We start from the raw sequence: 22968 nt of genomic DNA on the forward strand, positions 1-22968 counted from the left end.
CGGCCAGGATACCTACTGATTATTGGGAGGATATAGTTTTTTCAAATATCTCTATAGAAAGAGCATCAAAGAAAAATGTGTCCAATGGTCTCCACCTCTCCTAAGCCACAGGAGCAGAGTCTTTCAGTCAATGGTATCTTTTTACACTTGCCGTACAGGATGGCCAATGGAAGTGCATGGCACCCGGTGAGCAAAAATGTTTTCCAGTGGTTTGCCAACTCCAATTGGGTAAGATAGCTGGTGGGAGTAATAACATCTAATAGAGCAGTGATGGTGAACCTTTTAGAGACTGAGTGCCCCAAAACCGCCCCCTACCCTTGTCCCCACTCCGCCCTGCCCACTGGGCCACCCACCACCTCCATGGCCCATCACCGATCACCCAGGCAGCCCAGCAGCGCCATGATGGCCACACCCTCTGCCTGTGCCCTGCAGCATCATCTGCACGTGGTGGGGTGCAAGGGCAGAGTCTTGTCCCCACTGCCCAGCTACCATATCCTTGGCTGTGCTGCTTCGCGTGGGCTGCACTCAGAGGCGACTCTCCTCCGGGCTGACTGGTGGTGAGGAGGGGGCCATGGGAAGAAGCGGGGCTGGGGACAAAGTTTGTGTGCCCACAGAGAGGGCTCTGAGTGCTGCCTCTGGTACCCGTGCCATAGGTTCGCCACCACTGTAGTAAAGTCTGGAGCCCGAAACAGTGGACCTATCCCTAAGTCTGCTTGCCTCTCATGTCCACTACCCTTTGTAGCAAAGTTTGTTTTGCTTGGTCGTAGTCCAATTTGAATATTGTGGCTAGAGAGAAGCCTAGTTTGGCAAGATTGGACTCAACTGCCTTGATCCATGATGATGAAAATTTGTCTTGGAGGATTAATGGAGCAAGGCCTTGTGGAAAGAAATTAAGCTTTAGCCAGATATTTAAAGAAGCTATACAGATTCTTGCTTCAACTTTTATAAATCCTGTCTCAAGGCACAGAAATGAATTTGAGACATAAAACAGCTCTAATAAATTTAGACTGAACTCTTTTCAATGGTGTGAAACATGAGGCTGAGGATCTGAGCAAGGTTCCATAGTAGAGAAGCTTTTCTGGCAACTTGGCCAGAAAGAGGTTAATTGTGGCTGGAACATAGTGTCCTCCCTTTGTGCTGAAAAAAATGAGGATGGCGTTCATTGATCTTTGACCAGAGGCAGCCTCATATTCTCCATGTGCTTTTTTTTGAGCCAGTGCCATGGATGCCCATCCCTAGGTAATTATGGTATATTATGACCATTAAGATACTTTGAGTAGTGTTTTGGCCTTTTTGCAAAAGCCATAATCTTTGTTTTCTAGTAATTTATGTCCAGTTTATTGTAGTTTCAATACTGGACAAGGGCTCGCAGGGCTCTTTTAAGGCCTACTGGTGTCCTGGAGAGGATCCCAGTGTCATCTGCATAGAGCAGCAGGGCAATGCTTCAAACGCTCATTTTTTTGGGGTGGTAATTTAACCATTTTACCATGTCATTTATATAAAATTTGAAAAGCTTATGAGTTTCAACTGAGCTCGAGAGGGACCCTTGGATATTGCACCTCACCTTAAGGGATGTTTTAGTATGTAAGGCACGTAACAGATGGAGAAGCTTGCAATCAATTAAAGTAGCTTAAAGTTTCTCCCATAACTTAGTCCTAGTAATAATAATAGTAATAGTAGTAATAATAATAATAATAATAATAATAATGGAGTTTGGCTTGGACAAATGTGCCACACTTACTATCAAACAAGGAAAAGTAGTAAAAACTGAAGGAATCAAGATGCCCCACGAAAATAACATTAAGAGTCTGGATGAGGAAGATTACTACAAATACTTGGGTATCCTTCAAGCTGACAACATCAAGCACACTGAAGTCAAGAAAAAGATTAGAGGTGAATAAATCAAGAGAGTGAAGAAGATCTTAAAGTCCAAACTCAATGGAGGAAATACCATAAAGGCAATCAACACCTGGGCAATCCCAGTCATTAGGTACACAGCTGGAATAGTGGACTGGACTCAAGCAGAACTAAAAGCAATGGATAGGCAGACCAGAAAAATAATGACAATGAATCATGCCCTTCATCCACGCAGTGACATTGATAGACTTTATCTACCAAGGCAAATAGGTGGGCGTGGAATGCTACAAGTACATCAGATGGTTGAAGAAGAAAAAATGGCTTTGGAAGAATATCTGAAGAACAATGATGAAGATGCACTGAAATTAGTATATCAGGAAGGCTTACTAACTACTGGAGAGACCAAACTGGCCTACAAGAAAGACCAAATGAAGAACAGAATAGAGGCATGGGAAGACAAAGCACTACATGGCCAATACATTAAAAAAATAGCTGGGAAAGCAGATAATAATAAGACCTGGCAATGGCTAAGAGCAGGAAAATTGAAGAAAGAGACCGAGGGACTAATTCTGGCTGCACAAGACCAAGCCTTAAGGACAAATGCATATAAAGTCAAAATTGAGAAGACAGCAACAGACAGTAAGTGCCGCCTATGCAAAGAAGCTGAAGAAACAGTGGACCACCTGGTAAGCTGTTGCAAGAAGATTGCACAGACTGACTACAAGCAGCGGCATGACAAAGTAGCAACAATGGTGCATTGGAAGATCTGCAAAAAATATCATTTGCCTGTAAGCAAAAACTGGTGGGATCATAAAATAGAGAAAGTCATAGAAAATGATAAAATTAAACTGCTCTGGGACTTCAGAATTCAAACAGACAAGCACCTGCAACATAACACCCCAGACTTAACAATTGTCGATAAGAAAGACAAAAAAGTCTGGATAGTGGACGTGGCAGTGCCTGGAGACAGCAGAATAGAAGAGAAAGAACTGGAGAAGATAACAAAATACAAAGACCTACAAATAGAAATAGAAAGACTGTGGCAAAAGCAAGCAAGGGTAGTACCAATAGTAATAGGCTCTTTGGGTGCAATCCCAAAACATCTGGAGCACCACTTCAACACCATTGGCATTGACAAATTCTCTATTAGTCAATTGCAAAAGGCGGCCTTACTAGGAAGTGCTTCCATCCTGCGACGATATCTGTAATACCATCAAACATCCAAATCTGCCTATCCCAGGTCCTGGGTAAGGACTCGATAGGTAGACAAAATGCCAAATCCAGTCTGAATATCTGGCTGACTGTGTGATGATCAATGATGATGATGATGATGATAATGATGATGATGATGATAAAGTTGGAAAGGACCATGGAGATCATCATGTCCAACCCGCTGCTCAGGCAGGAAACCCTATACCATTTCGGACAAATGGCTGTCCAATCTCTTCTTAAAAACTTCCAGTGTTGGGGCATTCACTGCTCCTGGAGGCAGGTTGTTCCACTGGTAAATTGTTCTAACCGTCAGGAAGTTTCTCCTTAGTTCTAGGTTGCTACTCTCCTTGGTTAGTTTCCATCCATTGCTTCTTGTCTTTGGAAAATAGCTTGATTCCCTCTTCTTTGTGGCAACTGTTGAGGTATTGGAACACTGCTATCATGTCCCCCCCTCATCCTTCTCTTCATTAAACTAGACATACCCAATTCCAGCAACCATTCCTTATATGTTTTAGCCTCCAGTCCCCAATCATCTTTGTTGCTCTTCTCTGTACTCTTTCTAGACTCTCAACATCTTTTTTACATCGTGGTGACCAAAACTGGATGCAGTATTCCAAGTATGGTCTAATCAAGACATTGCAAAGTGGTATTAATACTTCATGTGATCTTGATTCTATTTCTCTGTTAATGCAGCCTAGCACTGTGCTGGCTTTTTTGGCAGCTACAGCACACTGCTGGCTCATATTTAAGTGATTGTCCACTAGGACTCCAAGATCCCTCTCACAGTTAGTACTATTGAGCAAGGTACCCCCTATATTATACCTGTACATTTGGTTTTTCTTGCCTAAATGTAGAACCTTACTTTTTTCACCACTGAATTTAATTTTGTTAGATAGTGCCCAGTGTTCAAGTCTGTTCAGATCCTCCTGTATCTTAAGCCTGTCTTCTGGAGTGTTGGCTATTCCTGCCAACTTGGTATCATCTGCAAATTTGATGAGTTCCCCATCTATCCTCTCATCTAAATAATTGATGAATATGTTGAAGAGCACTGGGCCCAGAACAGAGTCCTGTGGCATCCCACTACACAATTCCCTCCATGTAGATGTGGTTCCTATGAGGACCACACGCTGAGTACGGCCGGTCAGCCAGCTATGAATCCATCTGGTGGTGATGCTGTCTAACCCACATTTTTCTATCTTATGAAGTAGTAGGTTGTGATCTACTTTATCAAATGCCTTTTGAAGTCCAAGTAAATTATATCCACAGCATTCATCTGATCTACTAACTATCAGTGGAACAACCTGTCTCCAGAAGTGGTGAATGCTCCAACACTGGATGTTTTTAAGAAGAAACTGGAAAGACATTTGTCCAAAATGGTATAGGGTTACCTGCCTGAGCAGGGGGTTGGATGACCTCCAAAGTCCCTTCCAAGTTTTTATTATTATTATTATGGATCATCACACAGTCAGCCAGATGTTCAGACTGAATTTGGCATTTTGTCTACCTATCGAGTCCTTACCCAGGACCTGGGATAGGCAAATGTGGATGTTTGATGGTATTACAGATATTGTCGCAGGATGGAAGCAGTTCCTAGTAAGGCCGCCTTTTGCAATTGACTAATAGAGAATTTGTCAATGCCAATGGTGTTGAAGTGGTGCTCCAATTGTTTTGGGATTGCACCCAAGGCGCCTGTGACTATTGGTACTACCCTTGCTTGCTTTTGCCACAGTCTTTCTATTTCTATTTGTTATCTTCTCCAGTTCTTTCTCGTCTATTCTGCTGTCTCCAGGCACTGCCATGTCCACTATCCTGACTTTTTTGTCTTTCTTATTGACAATTGTTAAGTCTGGGGTGTTATATTGCAGGTGCTTGTCTGTTTGAATTCTGAAGTCCCAGAGCAGTTTAATTTTATTATTTTCTATGACTTTCTCTATTTTATGATCCCACCAGTTTTTGCTTACAGGCAAATGATATTTTTTGCAGATCTTCCAATGCACCATTGCATCTTCCAATCCACTGTTGCTACTTTGTCGTGCCGCTGCTTGTAGTCAGTCTGTGCAATCTTCTTGCAACAGCTTACCAGGTGATCCACTGTTTCCTCAGCTTCTTTGCATAGGCAGCCCTTACTGTCTGTGGCTGTCTTCTCAATTTTGACTTTATATGCATTTGTCCTTAAGGCTTGGTCTTGTGCAGCCAGAATTAGTCCCTCGGTCTCTTTCTTCAATTTTCCTGCTCTTAGCCATTGCCAGATCTTGTTATTATCTGCTTTCCCAGCTATTTTTTTAATGTACTGGCCATGTAGTGCTTTGTCTTCCCATGCCTCTATTCTGTTCTTCATTTGGTCTTTCTTGTAGGCTAGTTTGGTCTCTCCAGTAGTCAGTAAGCCTTCCTGATATACTAATTTCAGTGCATCTTCATCATTGTTCTTCAGATATTCTTCCAAAGCCATTTTTTCTTCTTCAACCATCTGATTTACTTCTGCTTGAGTCCACTCCACTCAAGTTCTGCTTAAGTCCAGTCCACTATTCCAGCTGTGTACCTAATGACTGGAATTGCCCAGGTGTTGATTGCCTTTATGGTACTTCCTCCATTGAGTTTGGACTTTAAGATCTTCTTCACTCTCTTGATGTATTCACCTCTAATCTTTTTCTTGACTTCAGTATGCTTAATATTGTCAGCTTGAAGGATACCCAAGTATTTGTAGTAATCTTCTTCATCCAGACTCTTAATGTTATTTTCGTGGGGCATCTTGATTCCTTCAGTTTTCACTATTTTTCTTTGTTTGATAGCAAGTGTGGCACATTTGTCCAAACCAAACTCCATTACAATATCTTGGCTATATATACGGACAGTGTTGAGCAGTGATTCTATTTCAGATGATGTTTTTCCATACAACTTCAGATCATCCATGTAAAGGAGATGGTATAGTCTGGCAGATGTTTTTGATGTTTGATAGCCATGTCCTGAGTTATTCAGTATTGTTGACAGAGGAAACAGTGCAATAACAAATAGTAATGGTGATAATGAATATCCTTGAAATATTCCTCTCTTTATATTAACCTCTCCCAGCTCTCACCATTGATCTGCATCTGTGTCTTCCATTGTGCCATCGATCTTTGCACAAATTTTCTGATGTTTCTACTGACTCCTGTTATTTCTAGGCACTTGATTATCCAGTCATGTGGCAGAGAGTCAAATGCCTTTTTGTAATCAATCCATGCCACATTCAGGTTGGTCTTCCTTTTCTTGCAGTTTTCCAAGATCATTTTGTTTATTAGGAGTTGATGTTTTGTTCCTCTGCTATTGGGGCAGTTTCCTTTCTGCTCAGATGGAAAGAGATTGTTTTCAACTAGATGCTGTTGTACTGCATCAGCTACCACACCAGTTAATAATTTGAAAGTTGTTGGTAAGCAGGTAATTGGCCTGTAGTTGCCTGGTGTTGCCCCTTTTGCTGGATTTTTCATTATTAGGTAGGTTTTCCCAGTTGTTAGCCACTTTTCAATTTCTCCTCCTTGTAGTATATTGTTGAACTGCTTGGCAATGAGTGGGTGTATAACAGTTAGATGTTTCAACCAAAACCCATGCAGTTCATCTTCACCTGGTGCTGACCAATTTTTGATTTTCTTTGCTCTTTTTTCTACCATTTTTGTTGTTATTACTAGTTCTTTCATTTCAACTTCTGTTTTATTTGCATCCACCTCTTTTAACCAAGCCGCATCCTTGTTGTATTTCTTTGGGTTATCCCATATCTGCTTCCAGAACTGCACTGTTTCTTCCTTGTCAGGTACTGACTGATTCCTTGCAGTTTCTCCATTGATGGATTGGTAGAAACGTTTCTGATTGGATTGAAATTGGAGGTTCTGCCTATAGTTTGCAATTCGAGCTTCATATCTACTGATTTTCCTGGCTATAGCTGTTATTTGTTGCTTTATTATTTCCAGTGCTTCCTTGATCTTCCTTGTTTCTAAGTGGTATTTCTTGATTAGGTATTCTTTGGTCTTCTTGTTCTTCAGCTTCTTTTCTTTCATCTGTTCTAGCTTGCTTGCATGTGATCTTAACTTGCTGATCTTATTTTCTAGTCTAACCTTCCATTTTTGTGGTGCACTGTTTGTTTGTTTTTCTTTTTTGTTGATTTTGCATCCCAGGTATTCTGTTATAACTGCAGCTGTGCTGTACATTAGTTGGTTTGTTTCTTGCAGTGAATTGGTGCTTATACTTGATATTGCAGTATTTGCATCTTTTAATGCTTGTGCTAGCTGTTTCTTTGGAACAAGCTTCAATGCAGGCAGCCTGTGCTGTTCTACATGCTCAGTTATTCTTTGTTTCAATTCTTTTATTTCTTTAGTTAAAAGATTTTGTTCTTCCTGAGGTATAGGTGCCTGGTTTCCAAATGAGAACAGTTGTGTATCTCTGCTGGATTCCTTCACTGCCAACTCCCTCTGGTTTGCCTCTACATTCTGAATTACTTCTGGTAAGGCTTTGATTTCTTTGCCCTGGGTAAACCTTTGCAGTTCATCCAATTCTGTTTCTGTGAATACTTTATTTCATATTATAAATCGGCGTTCGTCTGCTAGTCTCTGTTCTGTTATTTCTGATTCTGGATGTTGTTCTTTCCAGAACTGGTGCATTCGTTTTAGGTATCCTCTTCTTGTTGGACTTGATCTGTAATAACAGATCATTATTTCTTTGTTTTCAATCACTTTGTATCTGCGACTGGTAAACACCTTTTCTTCCAATAGTTCTGCAGCTGCTGGCCCTGGTTGCTCAGCCAACAGTTCTGAGTCCTGTAACCCATTTTTTACCAGATATCCAGGAACTCCAATATCTAGTGCTGACCTTGTTAACCCGGGTGACATCCGAGCCAGTATGGCATTCTCTAACTGGGCGCTATCTAACAAAATTAAATTCAGTGGTGAAAAAAGTAAGGTTCTACATTTAGGCAAGAAAAACCAAATGTACAGGTGTAATATAGGTGGTACCTTGCTCAATAGTAACTGTGAGAGGGATCTTGGAGTCCTAGTGGACAATCACTTAAATATGAGCAAGCAGTGTGCTGTAGCTGCCAAAAAAGCCAGCACAATGCTAGGCTGCATTAACAGAGAAATAGAATCAAGATCACGTGAAGTATTAATACCACTTTACAATGCCTTGATTAGACCATACTTGGAATACTGCATCCAGTTTTGGTCACCACGATGTAAAAAAGATGTTGAGAGTCTAGAAAGAGTACAGAGAAGAGCAACAAAGATGATTGGGGACTGGAGGCTAAAACATATAAGGAATGGTTGCTGGAATTGGATATGTCTAGTTTAATGAAGAGAAGGATGAGGGGGGGACATGATAGCAGTGTTCCAATACCTCAAGAGTTGCCACAAAGAAGAGGGAATCAAGCTATTCTCTAAAGCGCCTGAAGGCAGGACAAGAAGCAATGGATGGAAACTAACCAAGGAGAGAAGCAACCTAAAACTAAGGAGAAATTTCCTGACAGTTAGAACAATTAACCAGTGGAACAACCTGCCTCCAGGAGCAGTGAATGCCCCAACACTGGAAGTTTTTAAGAAGAGACTGGACAGCCATTTGTCCGAAATGGTATAGGGTTTCCTGCCTGAGCAGCGGTTTGGACATGATGACCTCCATGGTCCTTTCCAACTTTATCATCATCATCATCATCATTATTACTATTATTATTATTATAAATGTAAACTCGCCAGGATAGTTGCCAGCCCAGGAGCTATCCAATATCAAATTGCTAACTTTTAACAGATAATGGTAAATTCAAAGAACTTCAAAAAGATCTCTACTTTTCTTTATTGTTTATACAAAGAGCTTAGAATATACAGACCACAGCATATTGTAGATTCCTCTTAGAAATGTGAGCAAAACTGGCTATCTGTCTGTTAAAGAATCATCTAATACAATGGGCTATGGAACAACAAATATCTTCAAAACTGGAAAATATTGCATCAATCTGTATATAAAAAACCTTATTTAATTCACATCCAAAATATTTCAAACTGCTGGTTGAGGAAAATTTGAAATTAAAATTACTGCAAGAAACAACAAAACCTCAGAAATGTTAATGATACCACAATGATAGGTGTGAGTGAGAAAGACTCAAGGAATTTCTTGTCAAAGGTAAAAGTTGAAAAGCAAATACAGCTGCTGGTGTGCTGCCAACAATAAAAAATAGCTGAGATTTTGTCCAACTTATGATAAGAGATAAAATTGAAGAATCTTCCGAAGCTTTCTGTTGATAGGCTTAAAAATTATAGAGCATGGGTGTCAAATTCGCTGCGTCATGTGACATGTATCATGACTCTTTTTGCATTGCTGGCAATGGGGTGGGCGCAGTTTCAGTATGATGAAGCCCTGTTATATGGGGATGGTGAGTGTAGTCATGAAAAAGAGTCATCTATTACATGGAAAAAATACTATGATAGATCTAAACAAAATATTAAAATGCAAAGAAATCATACTGACAACAACACAGTGCTATGATTTTATTAGTTACATAGTTGTGAAAATTGAATCAGAAAGTCTGAACATAAAATAATGTTTTTGAACACATTAATGTGTTTGTGCTATGACAAAGTGGTTGAGAATAATTTGAACCAGAAGAAAAACAAAAAACTCAGTACTAAATAAAAGAAAACAAGGAAAACTCAGGGAAAGCACTAATAACAAAACTATAGGTAACCATTTAATATAATGTGAAGTCAAGAGATTCTGAAAAGACCCTGATGCTTGCAAAATGAAAAGCAATTGAAATAAAGGCTGACAGAAGACAAAGTGACCACAATCTCTCACAAATATAAGCTTACAAGTGCTGAGGGAAACAGTCACTGCCAGACAATCCTGAGTCAGAAAGAACTGAATGACAACAGCTGCCATTTGAATCCCTGCTATCTTCATATTTTATATGAAGACTACTGATGAGCTACATGTTTTCCTCAGATATATAAAAAGAAGAAATTTCCCTGTTCCTCTGAAAAAATATGTGAAATAAAACATGGGTTTTGTATATAATGTATATATAATGAATATATACAATAAATGATGAAGTGTGTTACTTTTCTATGAATTAGATGTAATTCACCTGAGTCCTCACTCTGGCACCATTTTTTTCTTCCTACCTTTTCCACAAGTGCAGGGGCATCTTTTTCATTAAAGCTGAAATAGGGTTTGGGTTTAGGGTTTTTCATCAGAGTGAAAAAGCATTGACCTGGAAATGTTTTGGCTGATTTTCTGTGCCAAAATTACCTTGACCCACATCATGATTATGTAGCAGAACTGCTATTCCAGAACTGCTATTACATATTTCTTCTTTACTAAAGAACTAATATCAGTTGCATGAAAACTTTTTGAAACAAATTTTTGGCCCAAATTCTAAATAGGGTGCAGATGCGAACTGAAGTCAGTACAAATAAAATTCTTGAAAGAGTAGCCCTACTTATTGCCCTAGCCATTAATCAAGGTTAGTTTGGAAACAGTAAGGCTTAAAATTCAGGTATGAGTGTGGATTTTGATGGCTAATTATTGGCTGAAAATACAAATTTCCCAACAAACTTGCCATCTTCCCCTCAAACTGAAAATTGCTGGTATAGCAGACACATGTCTCAAATGGGTTTATGAATATTTTCCCCCTAACTAATGAGTTCCCCATCAGAAAACATTCTTCTCTGCCAAGATTATGTAATCTATAATGTTTTTGTTTTTTCCAAACATTATTACTCAATTGAGTGACCACTAAATGTACTGGGATTTCAATGTGCCAAATTTCTTACTTCATTGGCTTGGAATCCTGGAAGCTAAAAAAGGTTTCCTGCACATGGAAGTTCACATTATCACAAATAATAATATATAATGTATCTCATGGCTTTTTTCTATGAATAAATTAACTTATACTTACAGCTTTCCAGTTGCATTATACAGGTCTGGACATCCATTGGGAAATTTTTGAGATCCATTGGACAGGAAAGTATTAAAGTCAACCTGAAAGAATGCAAAGCAAATGAGGCAAAAAGAATATTTTCTTCACATACATTTCCTTACATTCATCTACAATAAGGAGAAAAATTGGCAAATCCAGTATATGTATAATTAATACAAAACAATAAACTGCAGTTCATTTAAATGATTAAATATTATAAAGTTGTCTTTGTATTAGACTCCATGTGATTTTAATACATGTGATTTTAAAACTGCAATTCTGTCAACCTTTTTTGGAAACAAACCTCATAAAATCAGAAAAACCTATTTATGAATAAATATCTTTAAACTTTGTATTTTACAGTATTCTCTTTGTGCAATTTGTGCTTATGTTCAGCAATATGGTACATTATAACCTAATCCTATGTATCTTTCTTAGTGATTTGTGAAATTATTATTAAAACAACATATTCAGTTTTTCAAATAAGTCATATGAACTATTTCTGCTACAAAGAATATTAATCCTTAATTTCAAATAAGAGTAGCTTTGTTATCTTCTGTACACTGTAGACTTAAAAATCTGAGACAATCAATGAAAGAATTTTGACAGAGAATAGATGATAATATAAAGAACAAATGATTAGAAAGCCTAATCCAGATACATTTTGAAAAAAGTAAATATCTTTGAATAAGCACAAAACCCTTATTCAGAATCTACAACATGTGTATTCTGCAATGTCTTGTATGCTAATAAACTATAACTTAAACCTCATGTACGCAATGGAGTTATGGAACATTTAAGGAAAAGGAAGAATATTTAAATATTGAATGTAGTTATATGACAGGCTTTTGATAGCAACAAAAATAGAAAGCTTGCAGCATAAGAATACAAATTGGCTTTCTAGACAAACTGAAAGAGGGAACTCTTTAATTGTTGAGGGAAATTTGAGAAGTTAAAAATTCTACTAAGGCTTTTAGTAATTGTTATTTATAATTACTGATTTTCCCCCTTTTTACTCTCTTCCCTAAAAAATTCTGAATATTGTGGTTGTACTTTGTAGAAGTATTCTGGGAATGTAAAAGAAATGGTGACGGTTGCTGAGGTGAACACGTGTGCTTGTTGTTTAAAGCAAGAAGCACACAAGAACAAAACTGATCCATTCTCCAAGAACAAAAGTATAGAAGTTATGACTTTTGTTATCACAAGATATCCTATGTCTGACTTAATTTTACACTAAGAATTAATACATCTTATCCTTAGCAAAGTTCTGCCTTTTTGTTTTCAAAATTAAAATGTCCAATATTTTGGGGATCAGTTAGTTTTTATATTACTTATGACATTTGAATCAATCTTCACTAATTGCATAAGTTATTCTCCAGTACAGGAGATGGAGAATCCACCAATGGGTTTTCTTTGTCTGCCTACTCTTGAGACCAAGTTAGCCAAACTTGACACACACCCTGTTGCTAGGACACCCAGTCTTGACTTGGTCTCAAGCTCTTGAAGACGTGTCAGGTTTGGCTCTCTGATTTCATCAGTCTCCATTAGCTAGCAGATAGATTTCCATTGTTGGATTCTCCTCTTACCTTTCAAATTCAGCAGGTTGGTGGATTCTTTGATCCTCTCCTCACACCCCATCTCTCTTCCAGAAGTGCTGGGATCAGCGCTGCCTCAGATCGGATGATCTGAGGCTTGGTTGGGGGGGGGGGGTGACTGCAGCCGTTTTTTTCTTTCCCAGGGCTCTGGGTGAGTTCCCTTCCTTCTCCTCTCACTCATGGGACCCCTTGTGCTGCTGCTCCGACCAGCCCCTCAGTGTAAATGATCCCATGAGGCTTCAGGCACCTTTCCCAACGGCCAGCAAGTCGCGGCCGTCATTTTGGGTGCTGCCGAAGCCTCCGAGAACTGAAAATGAGCTGTTTGCCTCATGAGGCTTCAGACAGCTTCCCCAATGGCCAGCAAGTCACGGCCACCATTTTGGGTGCCGCCGAAGCCTCTGGCGATCCAAAACGAGCCATTTGATCATTAAAGCAGGTTCCCTTCACAGACCAGCCAAAATTAAGTTTCCAGCTAGTGGGGTTGGTGGAAGGGCTCCTGGCTCCACATGGAGCTTCAGATCACCCTGAAGCATTCGGAGCAGCCGCCATTTTGACCGCACCCTTTTTGCAGATTATTCAGTCCTCAATGGTGGTTTGCTTGTAGGGGCACTTTTCACTCTCTCCCCCTGTGGATTGGTTTTTAGGATTGCCAGCAATTAGACTAATCAGTTTTACTGCAGCCCTTAACTGGAGTAGAAGGGTGCTTGGCCATTCTCAGCCAGCTTTGATCCTAGGCCACCATTTTGAGCTCATGAGTGAACTCTCCTTTAGTAGCTCCTCTGCCAGGCCTTCAAGTCAGGCTCTCTGCATCCTTCATTGGACTTTCTGGTGCACCTTGACTGGCCACCTAAGGCCTCCAAGCGGAATCCTTAGCAGGTCCCAATTGTGCCTTCAGCCCTGCCCTCACAGCCGTGACCTAAGCCCAGAGAGAATTATTGACTGGTCAGGTGGTCAGGGGAGCAGTCCATATTACTTGCTCCCATTTCTCTTCCCGCCAACTGCTTGCCTGCCAGAGCTCCCCCTCAGGTTTCATGAGATAGCTCGACCCAGGATGGAGGATTCACCAGTACCTCATCCCATGAGCACCGCCTCTCCGTCCTCAAGTTACAGCAGGCACAAAACCTCCAAACAGGAGGCAGCAGGCAAGCTCAAGAACAAGTCTAAGGCCACCCTGAAAAAGCCTTCCAAGTTGGTGGGAGAAGCAAGCCAGCCACAGGCACCAGGCTCTGGAGAAGGAGTTCTCCAGAGTACAGAGGCAGGCCAGGCCAGACACGGATCATTTGGTGGCCCCGGATTTTGACATCCCTTTAGGTCCCTCAACCTCGGCTCAGGACGTGTGGTCCTTGGCGGATGCCTCCATCACAGCGACAGATCAGAACACAGCTGCCAGCCCGCCCACAGTTTGAGGACAGGAATCCTCGCGCTCGGTCCCTGAGGCCACCTTCACCCCAATGGCAGCTGGACTCAGGAAGCCAGAACTCAGAGACATTTTCTCCGATACCGCCTTGAGGCCCTGCTCTCTAAAATTGTAGACCGGGCACTCGCAGCACGGGCTTATCAACTGCCTGGACAGGAGGCTTCTACCTCTGTTATTCCACCTTATATACCCACCACCTAATGAGAAGGAAGGACTCACTGGAAAAGGGCCTAATGCTGGGAAAGATTGAGGGCAATAGAAGAAGGAGACGACAGAGAATGAGATGGCTGGATGGAGTCACTGAAGCAGTAGGTGTGAACTTAAATGGACTCCAGAAGATGGTAGAGGTCAGGAAGACCTGGAGGAACATTGTCCATGGGGTCGCGATGGGTCGGACACGACTTCGCAATTAACAACAACAAATGTACCTTCAGCAGGGATTCCCCTATATCAGGAACCCACATCTCCCGCCCATTCCTCAATTAGTGGCTACTCATCCCCGACGGGAAGTGATCAGCCGGATTTCAACTTGTAAGAGAAGGAAGAGCTTCCCCCTGACCCCTCCCCATTAGGAGGCCTTTTCAATTCGGCCTTATTCCTTCCATTACTCCGCAAAGCCACCACGGCGGCCAGCATAGGGTCCAATCAGTTCCCTCAGCCGCAATCCACATCCAAGGCAAGCCTGAACCCGGTTTTCTTCAAGGCCGTGGCAATCCAGCACCATGTTCCCTGTCCCTCTATATTTCTTAAAAGGGGTTATGAAGCAATGGGTTTCCCCATCATCCTTCCCCTCCATGGTGAAACAGACAAAAAGTTATTTAGCACCTCTAACTGAAGCTCTGGAGGTACCAAAGGTGGATGAAGCCTGGACTCCCCTCGTGTCCCAGACTGCGGTCTCCAGGGATATGGCTGAGGCGCTCAAGGCAGAGGATAGAAAATGGGACTTAGCCTTCCGAAAGACCCATCAATCGGCCGCGTGGGCAATTAAAATGGCCTCTTGTGCGTCCTTTTTTATCTGAACCACTCTCCTATGGCTTCATCAGCTTCAGGCCAGACTCCCTCCCAAAGACATTCAGACCCATCAGGACCTAAGCAAAATGATTGCGGCGACAGAGTATGCATCAGACACAACTCTTCAATTGGCCAACTTTGCTTCCAGGTCCTTAGCCTCCAACGTTACAGGTAGGAGAATGCTATGGCTTAAGCACTGGCAGGCTGATGCCAAGGCCAAATGGCATCTCGCAACCGCCCCCTACCAAGGCAACCACCTCTTTGGGGAGTCCCTGAACCCGTACCTTGTGGAAAACAAGGACAAGCAGAAGGTCATGGCTCATCTCACCAAACAGTCTGACAAGCATGCCACTCCTTATCCCCATAGGTAGTCCTTTTGGCCGGCTTTTGGCTCAACAACCACCCAACCCTCCCGTTCTTTCATGCCCAGATAGGACCGCCCATATGACCATCCATATGACAGGGCAGGCTTTCAGCCCAGACAACAGAATCAAAACAAATGGCCATTTCGAGGGACAGGATGTCCCTTCAGGAGGTCCAAGTGACTCTCATGTCACTGTCCCCATAGGGGGCAGGCTGACCCACTTCTTCCATCAGTGGGAGGTTACAACCATGGATAGCTGGGTATTACAGACTGTTCAATACAGCCTGTCTCTCGAGTTCCTGTCCAGCCCCCCCGGGTCATTTCATCACCTGCCCCACGTCTCGGGAGCCAATCAAACGGGGGCTTATGCAGGAGGCCATTCACCATCTTTTGGAAATAGAGGCCATAGAACCGGTACCACCAGATTGCAGGGGAAGGAGATTCTACTCCATTCTCTTCATGATCCCCAAGACCTTGGGGGGATGGAGGGCAATTCTAGACCTCAAGGGTCTGAATTATTACATCGCTTACAAAAAATTCAAGATGCAATCACTACATCCTGGGAGGCATCAGACAGGGAGACTTCCTGGTGTCAATAGACTTCACAGAAGCATATCTCCACATCCCCATCCTCCCAGATCACCGGTGGTTCCTCAGGTTCTGTTACAGGGGCCACCACTTCCAATACAGGGCCCTCCCGTTTGGCCTTTCCTCGGCGCCCAGGATGTTCACTAAGATCCTGGCTGTACTAGCCACCCATCTATGGAAGGTACCGGTACGCGTCCAGTGCTAGCTGGACAACATCTTGATCCAAGTGTCCTCCTTCCGGGTGGCCCAGTCGGATCTGGACCTAATGATTCAGGTCCTCCAACAGCATGGGTTCATGGTGAACTTCTGGAAAAGCCAGACAGTTCCCTCATCCAGACCTCTGCACCTGGGAGCCATCATAGACACCACCAATGGTATGGTCTATCTCTCCCAGGAGCGGTTGGACAGCATCAGGGACCTAGCTCGCCAAGTGTACAAGGACCGCACCATCCCACTGGTCTTGCTTTCTCAACTCCTAGGGAAAATGGTCACCTGCATAGCCATAGGTCCCTGGGCCAGACTCCACTTGCGGGAGCTCCAATGGTTCCTTCTACCATTCCAGCGGTTGAACGCCAGCGCATCCAGCCGGCAGGTGAGGCTCCTGGTCGAAACCCTGAGATCTCTTCACTGGTGGTTCTCACAGGCAGTTACCAAGGAATCCTTTCAAGGAACCCAACTGCCTCACCATCACGACAAACGCCAGCCTGTTCGGCTGGAGAGCCCACCTACAGTCTCAGTTTGCATAGGGCCATTGGCCCCATGCAGACTTGAAATACAACATCAACTGACTGGAACTCAGGGCCATTCACTTAGCTCTTCTCCACTCCCACCACTGGATCAGAGGCCGTCACATATTGGTCCTTACAGACAACGTGGCATCCAAGACCCACATGAACTGACAGGGAGCACCAGGTCCAGGTCCCTCATGTCCGAGGCCAGGTTGCTGGGATCCTGGGCAGAGTCCAACCTGGCATCCATAAGGGCCGAGCACATCTCAGGGGAGAAGAACCGGCAGGCAGACTTTCTGAGTCGCTCTATGATAGATCCCTCGGAATGGGGACTACATCCGGATCTTTTCTCTGGATGTAGTCCCCATTCTTCGGCCAACCGGCCCTCAACCTATTCACATTGTCGAGCAATGCCCAACTCCCCAGGTATTTCTCCCGCTCTTACTTCCCAGGGGTGGAGGGGATGGATGCCCTGCAGACTCTGTGGCCAGAGGGCCTACTTTACGCCTTCCCCCCCACTCATCCCGGCGACCATCCGCAAACTGTTCCAAGAGCAGGCGGAGGTGATCCTCGTGGCCCTGTACTGGCTGCGGAGGCCCTGGTTTGCAGACCTAATGAATCTCTCCCGTTCTCCCCCATGGAAGATTCCCCCGCATCGCATGTCCTTATACCAGGGGGTCCTTCAACACCCGGACCCTCAGTGGTTGCAGTTAGCCGCCTGGTGCTTGAGTGCAAGATCATGACTCAAGAATTGTTCTCGCCACGGGCAATCACTATGATTCAGGCCTCTCGTAGGCCGGCGACCAATCGCATTTATGATTCCACCTGGAAAAATTTTTGCCATTGGTGCAGAAGGCGCCAACTGGATGTTTACCAATTGACTATTTCTCAGATCGTAGACTACCTTCTCGATGGTCTTGACAGAGACCTGGCCCCTGCGACCATTCGCAGGCAGGAGTCGGCCCTATCAACGTTGCTTACTTGCACAAATTCAGTCCCTCTAGCTCACCATCCTAGGATACGCGCCTTCATCAAGGGCGCTTGCAATACTAGGCCTTCAATGGTGTACAGGTACCCCTCTTGGGAGCTGCCTTGTGTGCTTCGCGCACTCACGAAACCGCCCTTTGAGCCCATTACTACTATACTGTTACAGGCCTTATCTCACAAGGTCGCATTCCTGGTCACCATCACATCAGCCAGATGTATTTCCGAACTTGTTGCTCTCTCGACCAGGAACGATCTTTGTATCTTCCACCAGGACCGGGTGGTCCTTCGGTTGGATCCTGCCTTCGTGCCCAAGGTCAACTCACTCTTCCATAGGGCACAGGAAGTCATTTTGCCTATTTTTTGCCCCAATCCTTCCCATGACTTGGAGCGGCAGTGGCGCACACTGGACATCCGCAGGGCTCTCGGCGTTAAATCAAATGCACAGCACCTTTTCGCCGGTCTGAAGCCCTCTTTATTTCCTTCCTCCTGGCTTCCCTGGGGCAGAAGGTGTCCGCTTCCACCATAGGGAGGTGGATCAAGGCTTGTATTGCAGAAGCGTACCAGTCTTCTTCCCTGCCAGCTCCAAGTCATATCACAGCCCACTCCACTTGCAGTGCTGCGACCTCTGCAGCATGGGCCACTCAGGCATCTATTGAGGAGATTTGCAGGGTTGCAACATGGTCCTTGCCCTCCCCATTTGTACGCCATTATAGAACTGACTGCTTCGCTTCAGCGGACACCTCCTTTGGTCAGAGGGTCCTCCAGCAGATGGTCTCCGGGGATGTAGAGCTGACCTTATCTGTTTCCCACCCACTGGGACAGTGAGGCTTTGGTATGTCTCATTGATGGATTCTCCATCTCCTGTACTGGAGAAGGGGCGTTGTCTTACCTGAATGCCTTTTCTCAGTACAGAGATGGAGAATCCACACCCACCCCTTAGGTCAGTTAGGCTGGAGTTAGGGAGCCAACACCTAGTTCTACCATCAGCCTCTTTCGCCCTTGTCAAGATTGGGTCTTCTAGCAAAAGAGGGCATGTCAAGTTTGGCTAAGATGGTTTCAAGAGCAGGCAGACAGAGAAAACCCATTGGTGGATTCTCCATCTCCGTACTGAGAAAAGGCATTCAGGTAAGACAATGCCCCTTTTATATCTTGAAGATCAAGTTTTATACTTATATACATCAATGTGAAAAAATGTATAGTCTATAAAAGCAACAATCTTTATGCCTAAATGGAACTTGGATTACCATGAAATTGTATCATAACCTCATATTTTTGTGCTCAACAATTTACCTTATAGAATAAAGAACATTTCCATTTTTAAAAATTCGAAGCAACTTATTGTCAGTTGTTACTTCATGAAAGTTGGCACCCTTCTCATTGGCAAAAAATAAATCAGGTTTCCAGATTGAATCCAGCATGGATGGATCTAAATCTAAAGAGTCATCTGGATATTCATTATAAGCAAGACGTGGATCATTCCAGTTCTGACGAAGAAAAATATTCACTCGATAATCCTAAGGAAATAAATAAAAAATGAACAAAATTATTGTTTCATTTAATTGAACAATATATACAGTACTTAATTAACTTTTACAAAAATGATAACAAATTATTTAGCCTTACACCTAATTTAAAGATATACTTTATGATAGCAGTGTTCCAATATCTCAGGGGCTGCCACAAATAAGAGAGAGTCAAGCTATTTTCCAAGGCACCTGAAGTCAGGACAAGAAGGAAGGAGAGAAGAAACCTAGAACTAAGGAGAAACTTCCTGACAGTTAGAACAATTAACCAGTGGAACAACCTGCCTCCAGAAGTAGTGAATGCTCCAACACTGGAAGTTTTTAAGAAGAGACTGGAAAGCCATTTGTGCAAAATGGTATAGGGTTTCCTGCCTGAGTAGGGGGTTGGACTAGATGATGTCCAAGGTCCCTTCCAACTACTACTACTACTACTACTACTACTACTACTACTACTACTACTACTACTACTACTACTACTGTTATGGATCATCGCACAGTCAGCCAGATGTTTAGATTGGATTTGGCATTTTGTCTACCTATCGAGTCCTTACCCAGGACCTGGGATAGGCAGATGTGGATGTTTGATGGTATTACAGATATCGTCGCAGGATGGAAGCAGTTCCTAATAAGGCCGCCTTTTGCAATTGACTAATAGCGAATTTGTCAATGCCAATGGTGTTCAAGTGGTGCTCCATTTGTTTTGGGATTGCACCCAAGGAGCCTATGACTATTGGTACTACCCTTGCTTGCTTTTGCCACAGTCTTTCTATTTTTATTTGTAGGTCTTTATATTTTGTTATCTTCTCCAGTTCTTTCTCGTCTATTCTGCTGTCTCCAGGCACTGCCACGCCCACTATCCAGACTTTTTTGTCTTTCTTATCGACAGTTGTTAAGTCTGGGGTGTTATGTTGCAGGTGCTTGTCTGTTTGAATTCTGAAGTCCCAGAGCAGTTTAATTTTATCATTTTCTATGACTTTCTCTATTTATGATCCCACCAGTTTTTGCTTACAGGCAAATGATATTTTTTGCAGATCTTCCAATGCACCATTGTTGCTACTTTGTCATGCCGCTGCTTGTAGTCAGTCTGTGCAATCTTCTTGCAACAACTTACCAAGTGGTCCACTGTTTCTTCAGCTTCTTTGCATAGGCGGCACTTACTGTCTGTTGCTGTCTTCTCAATTTTGACTTTATATGCATTTGTCCTTAAGGCTTGGTCTTGTGCAGCCAGAAGTAGTCCCTCGGTCTCTTTCTTCAATTTCCCTGCTCTTAGCCATTGCCAGGTCTTGTTATTATCTGCTTTCCCAGCTATTTTTTTTAATGTATTGGCCATGTAGTGCTTTGTTTTCCCATGCCTCTATTCTGTTCTTCATTTGGTCTTTCTTGTAGGCCAGTTTGGTCTCTCCAGTAGTTAGTAATCCTTCCTGATATACTAATTTCAGTGCATCTTCATCATTGTTCTTCAGATATTCTTCCAAAGTCATTTTTTCTTCTTCAACCATCTGATGTACTTGTAGAATTCCACGCCCACCTATTTGCCTTGGTAGATAAAGTCTATCAATGTCACTGCGTGGATGAAGGGCGTGATTCATTGTCATTATTTTTCTGGTCTGCCTATCCATTGCTTTTAGTTCTGCTTGAGTCCAGTCCACGATTCCAGCTGTGTACCTAATGACTGGGATTGCCCAGGTGTTGATTGCCTTTATGGTATTTCCTCCATTGAGTTTGGATTTTAATATCTTCTTCACTCTCTTGATGTATTCACATCTAATCTTTTTCTTGACTTCAGTGTGCTTGATGTTGTCAGCTTGAAGGATACCCAAGTATTTGTAGTATTCTTCCTCGTCCAGACTCTTAATGTTATTTTCGTGGGGCATCTTGATTCCTTCAGTTTTCACTATTTTTCCTTGTTTGATAGTAAGTGTGGCACATTTGTCCAAGCCAAACTCCATTACAATATCTTGGCTATATATACGGACAGTGTTGAGCAGTGATTCTATTTCATATGATGTTTTTCCATACAGCTTCAGATCATCCATGTAAAGGAGGTGGGATAGTCTGGCAGATGTTTTTGATGTTTGATAGCCATGTCCTGAGTTGTTGTTGTTGTTGTTATTATTATTGTTATTATTATTATTATTATTATTAGGCATATTATTGTATGAAACCTAACTAATTAATGGGCATATTCTGATCTCTATTCTCTTCAGGAATTTGTATAAAAGCAAAGTTCTCAAATTTTGTATAAACACAAAGAGAATATTTATAAATAGTTTCATGTTTGTGTAAAGGGGTTACTAAATAAACCTTACTTTTACTCTTCTTATTCTGCATTTATCAGAAAGAAATAGAATTTATTTTTTTAAATTAACAAAGACACTGATTGGATTCAGATATTGTGCCATATCATTAATTTACTTAACAATCATTTTACCAAATAACCAGATTTTGCTGGATTCACTAACATGCAAAGGTCAAAGAAGCAAGCTTCATTTAATAATAATAATAATAATAATAATAATAATAATAATAATAATAATAATAATAATAATAATAATAAAGTTGGAAGGGAGCTTGGAGGTCATCACGTCCAACCCCCTGCTCAGGCAGGTAACCCTATACCATTTTGGACAAATGGTTGTCCAGTTTCTTCTTAAAAACTTCCAGTGTTGCAGCATTCACTGCTTCTGGAGGAAAATTGTTCCACTGGTTAATTGTTCTAACTGTCAGGAAGTTTCTCCTTAGTTCTAGGTTGCTTCTCTCCTTGATTAGTTTCCATCCATTGCTTCTTGTCCTGCCTTCAGGTGCTTTGGAAAATAGCTTGACTCCCTCTTCTTTGTGGCAGCCCCTGAGATATTGGAACACTGCTATCATGTCCCCCCTCGTCCTTCTCTTTGTTAAACTAGACAAACCCAATTCCAGCAACCGTTCCTTATATGTTTTAGCCTCCAGTCCCCTAATCATCTTTGTTGCTCTTCTCTGTACTCTTTCTAAAGTCTCAACATCTTTTTTACATCGTGGTGACCAAAACTGGATGCAGTATTCCAACTGTGGCCTTATCAAGGCATTGTAAAGGGTTATTAATATTTTGCGTGATCTTGATTCTATCCCTCTGTTAATTCAGCCTAGCTTTTTTGACAGCTGAGGCACACTGCTGACTCATATTTAAATGATTGTCCACTAGGACTCCGAGATCCCTCTCACAGTTACAGTACTACTATTGAGCAAGGTGCCCCCTATGCTATACCTGTACATTTGGTTTTTCTTGCCTAAATGTAGAACCTTACTTTTTTCACTATTGAATTTTATTTTGTTAGATAGCACCCAGTGTTCAAATCTGTCCAGATCCTCCCGTATCCTAAGCCTATCTTCTGGAGTGTTGGCTATTCCTGCCAGCTTGGTGTCGTCTGCAAATTTGATGAGTTCCCCATCTATCCCCTAGTCCAAATCATTGATGAAGATGTTGAAGAGCACTGGGCCCAGAACAGAGCCCTGGGGCACCCACTACACACTTCCCTCCATGCAGATGTGGTTCCATTGAGGATCACACACTGAGTACGGCGAGTCAGCCAGCTATGGATCCATCTGGTGGTGGTGCTGTCTAACCCACATTTTTCTATCCTATCAAGTAGTAGGGTGTGATCTACTTTGTCAAATGCCTTACTGAAATCCAAGTAAATTATATCCACAGCATTCGTCTGGTCTACTAATTTTGTCATTTGGTCAAAGAACGCAATAAGATTTGTCTGGCATGATCCG

General features: G+C 42.5%; 1 protein-coding gene across 1 annotated transcript in view; it reads right to left on the bottom strand.

Moving 5' to 3' along the window:
• Positions 1–22968, bottom strand: part of GLRA3 (glycine receptor alpha 3) — a 92542-nt gene that overhangs the window by 17046 nt on the left and 52528 nt on the right. Inside the window, exons 4-5 of the mRNA XM_039348840.1 lie at positions 18980–19203; positions 10979–11061 (exon numbers count right to left, since the gene is read on the bottom strand). Coding sequence (XP_039204774.1) covers positions 10979–11061; positions 18980–19203 — 307 coding nt within the window. The remainder of the gene's footprint in view (positions 1–10978; positions 11062–18979; positions 19204–22968) is intronic.

This window comes from Crotalus tigris, unplaced genomic scaffold, assembly GCF_016545835.1.
Source record: "Crotalus tigris isolate CLP2741 ecotype Arizona unplaced genomic scaffold, ASM1654583v1 scf7180000018183.1131761, whole genome shotgun sequence".
Classification (NCBI taxonomy): domain Eukaryota; kingdom Metazoa; phylum Chordata; class Lepidosauria; order Squamata; family Viperidae; genus Crotalus; species Crotalus tigris.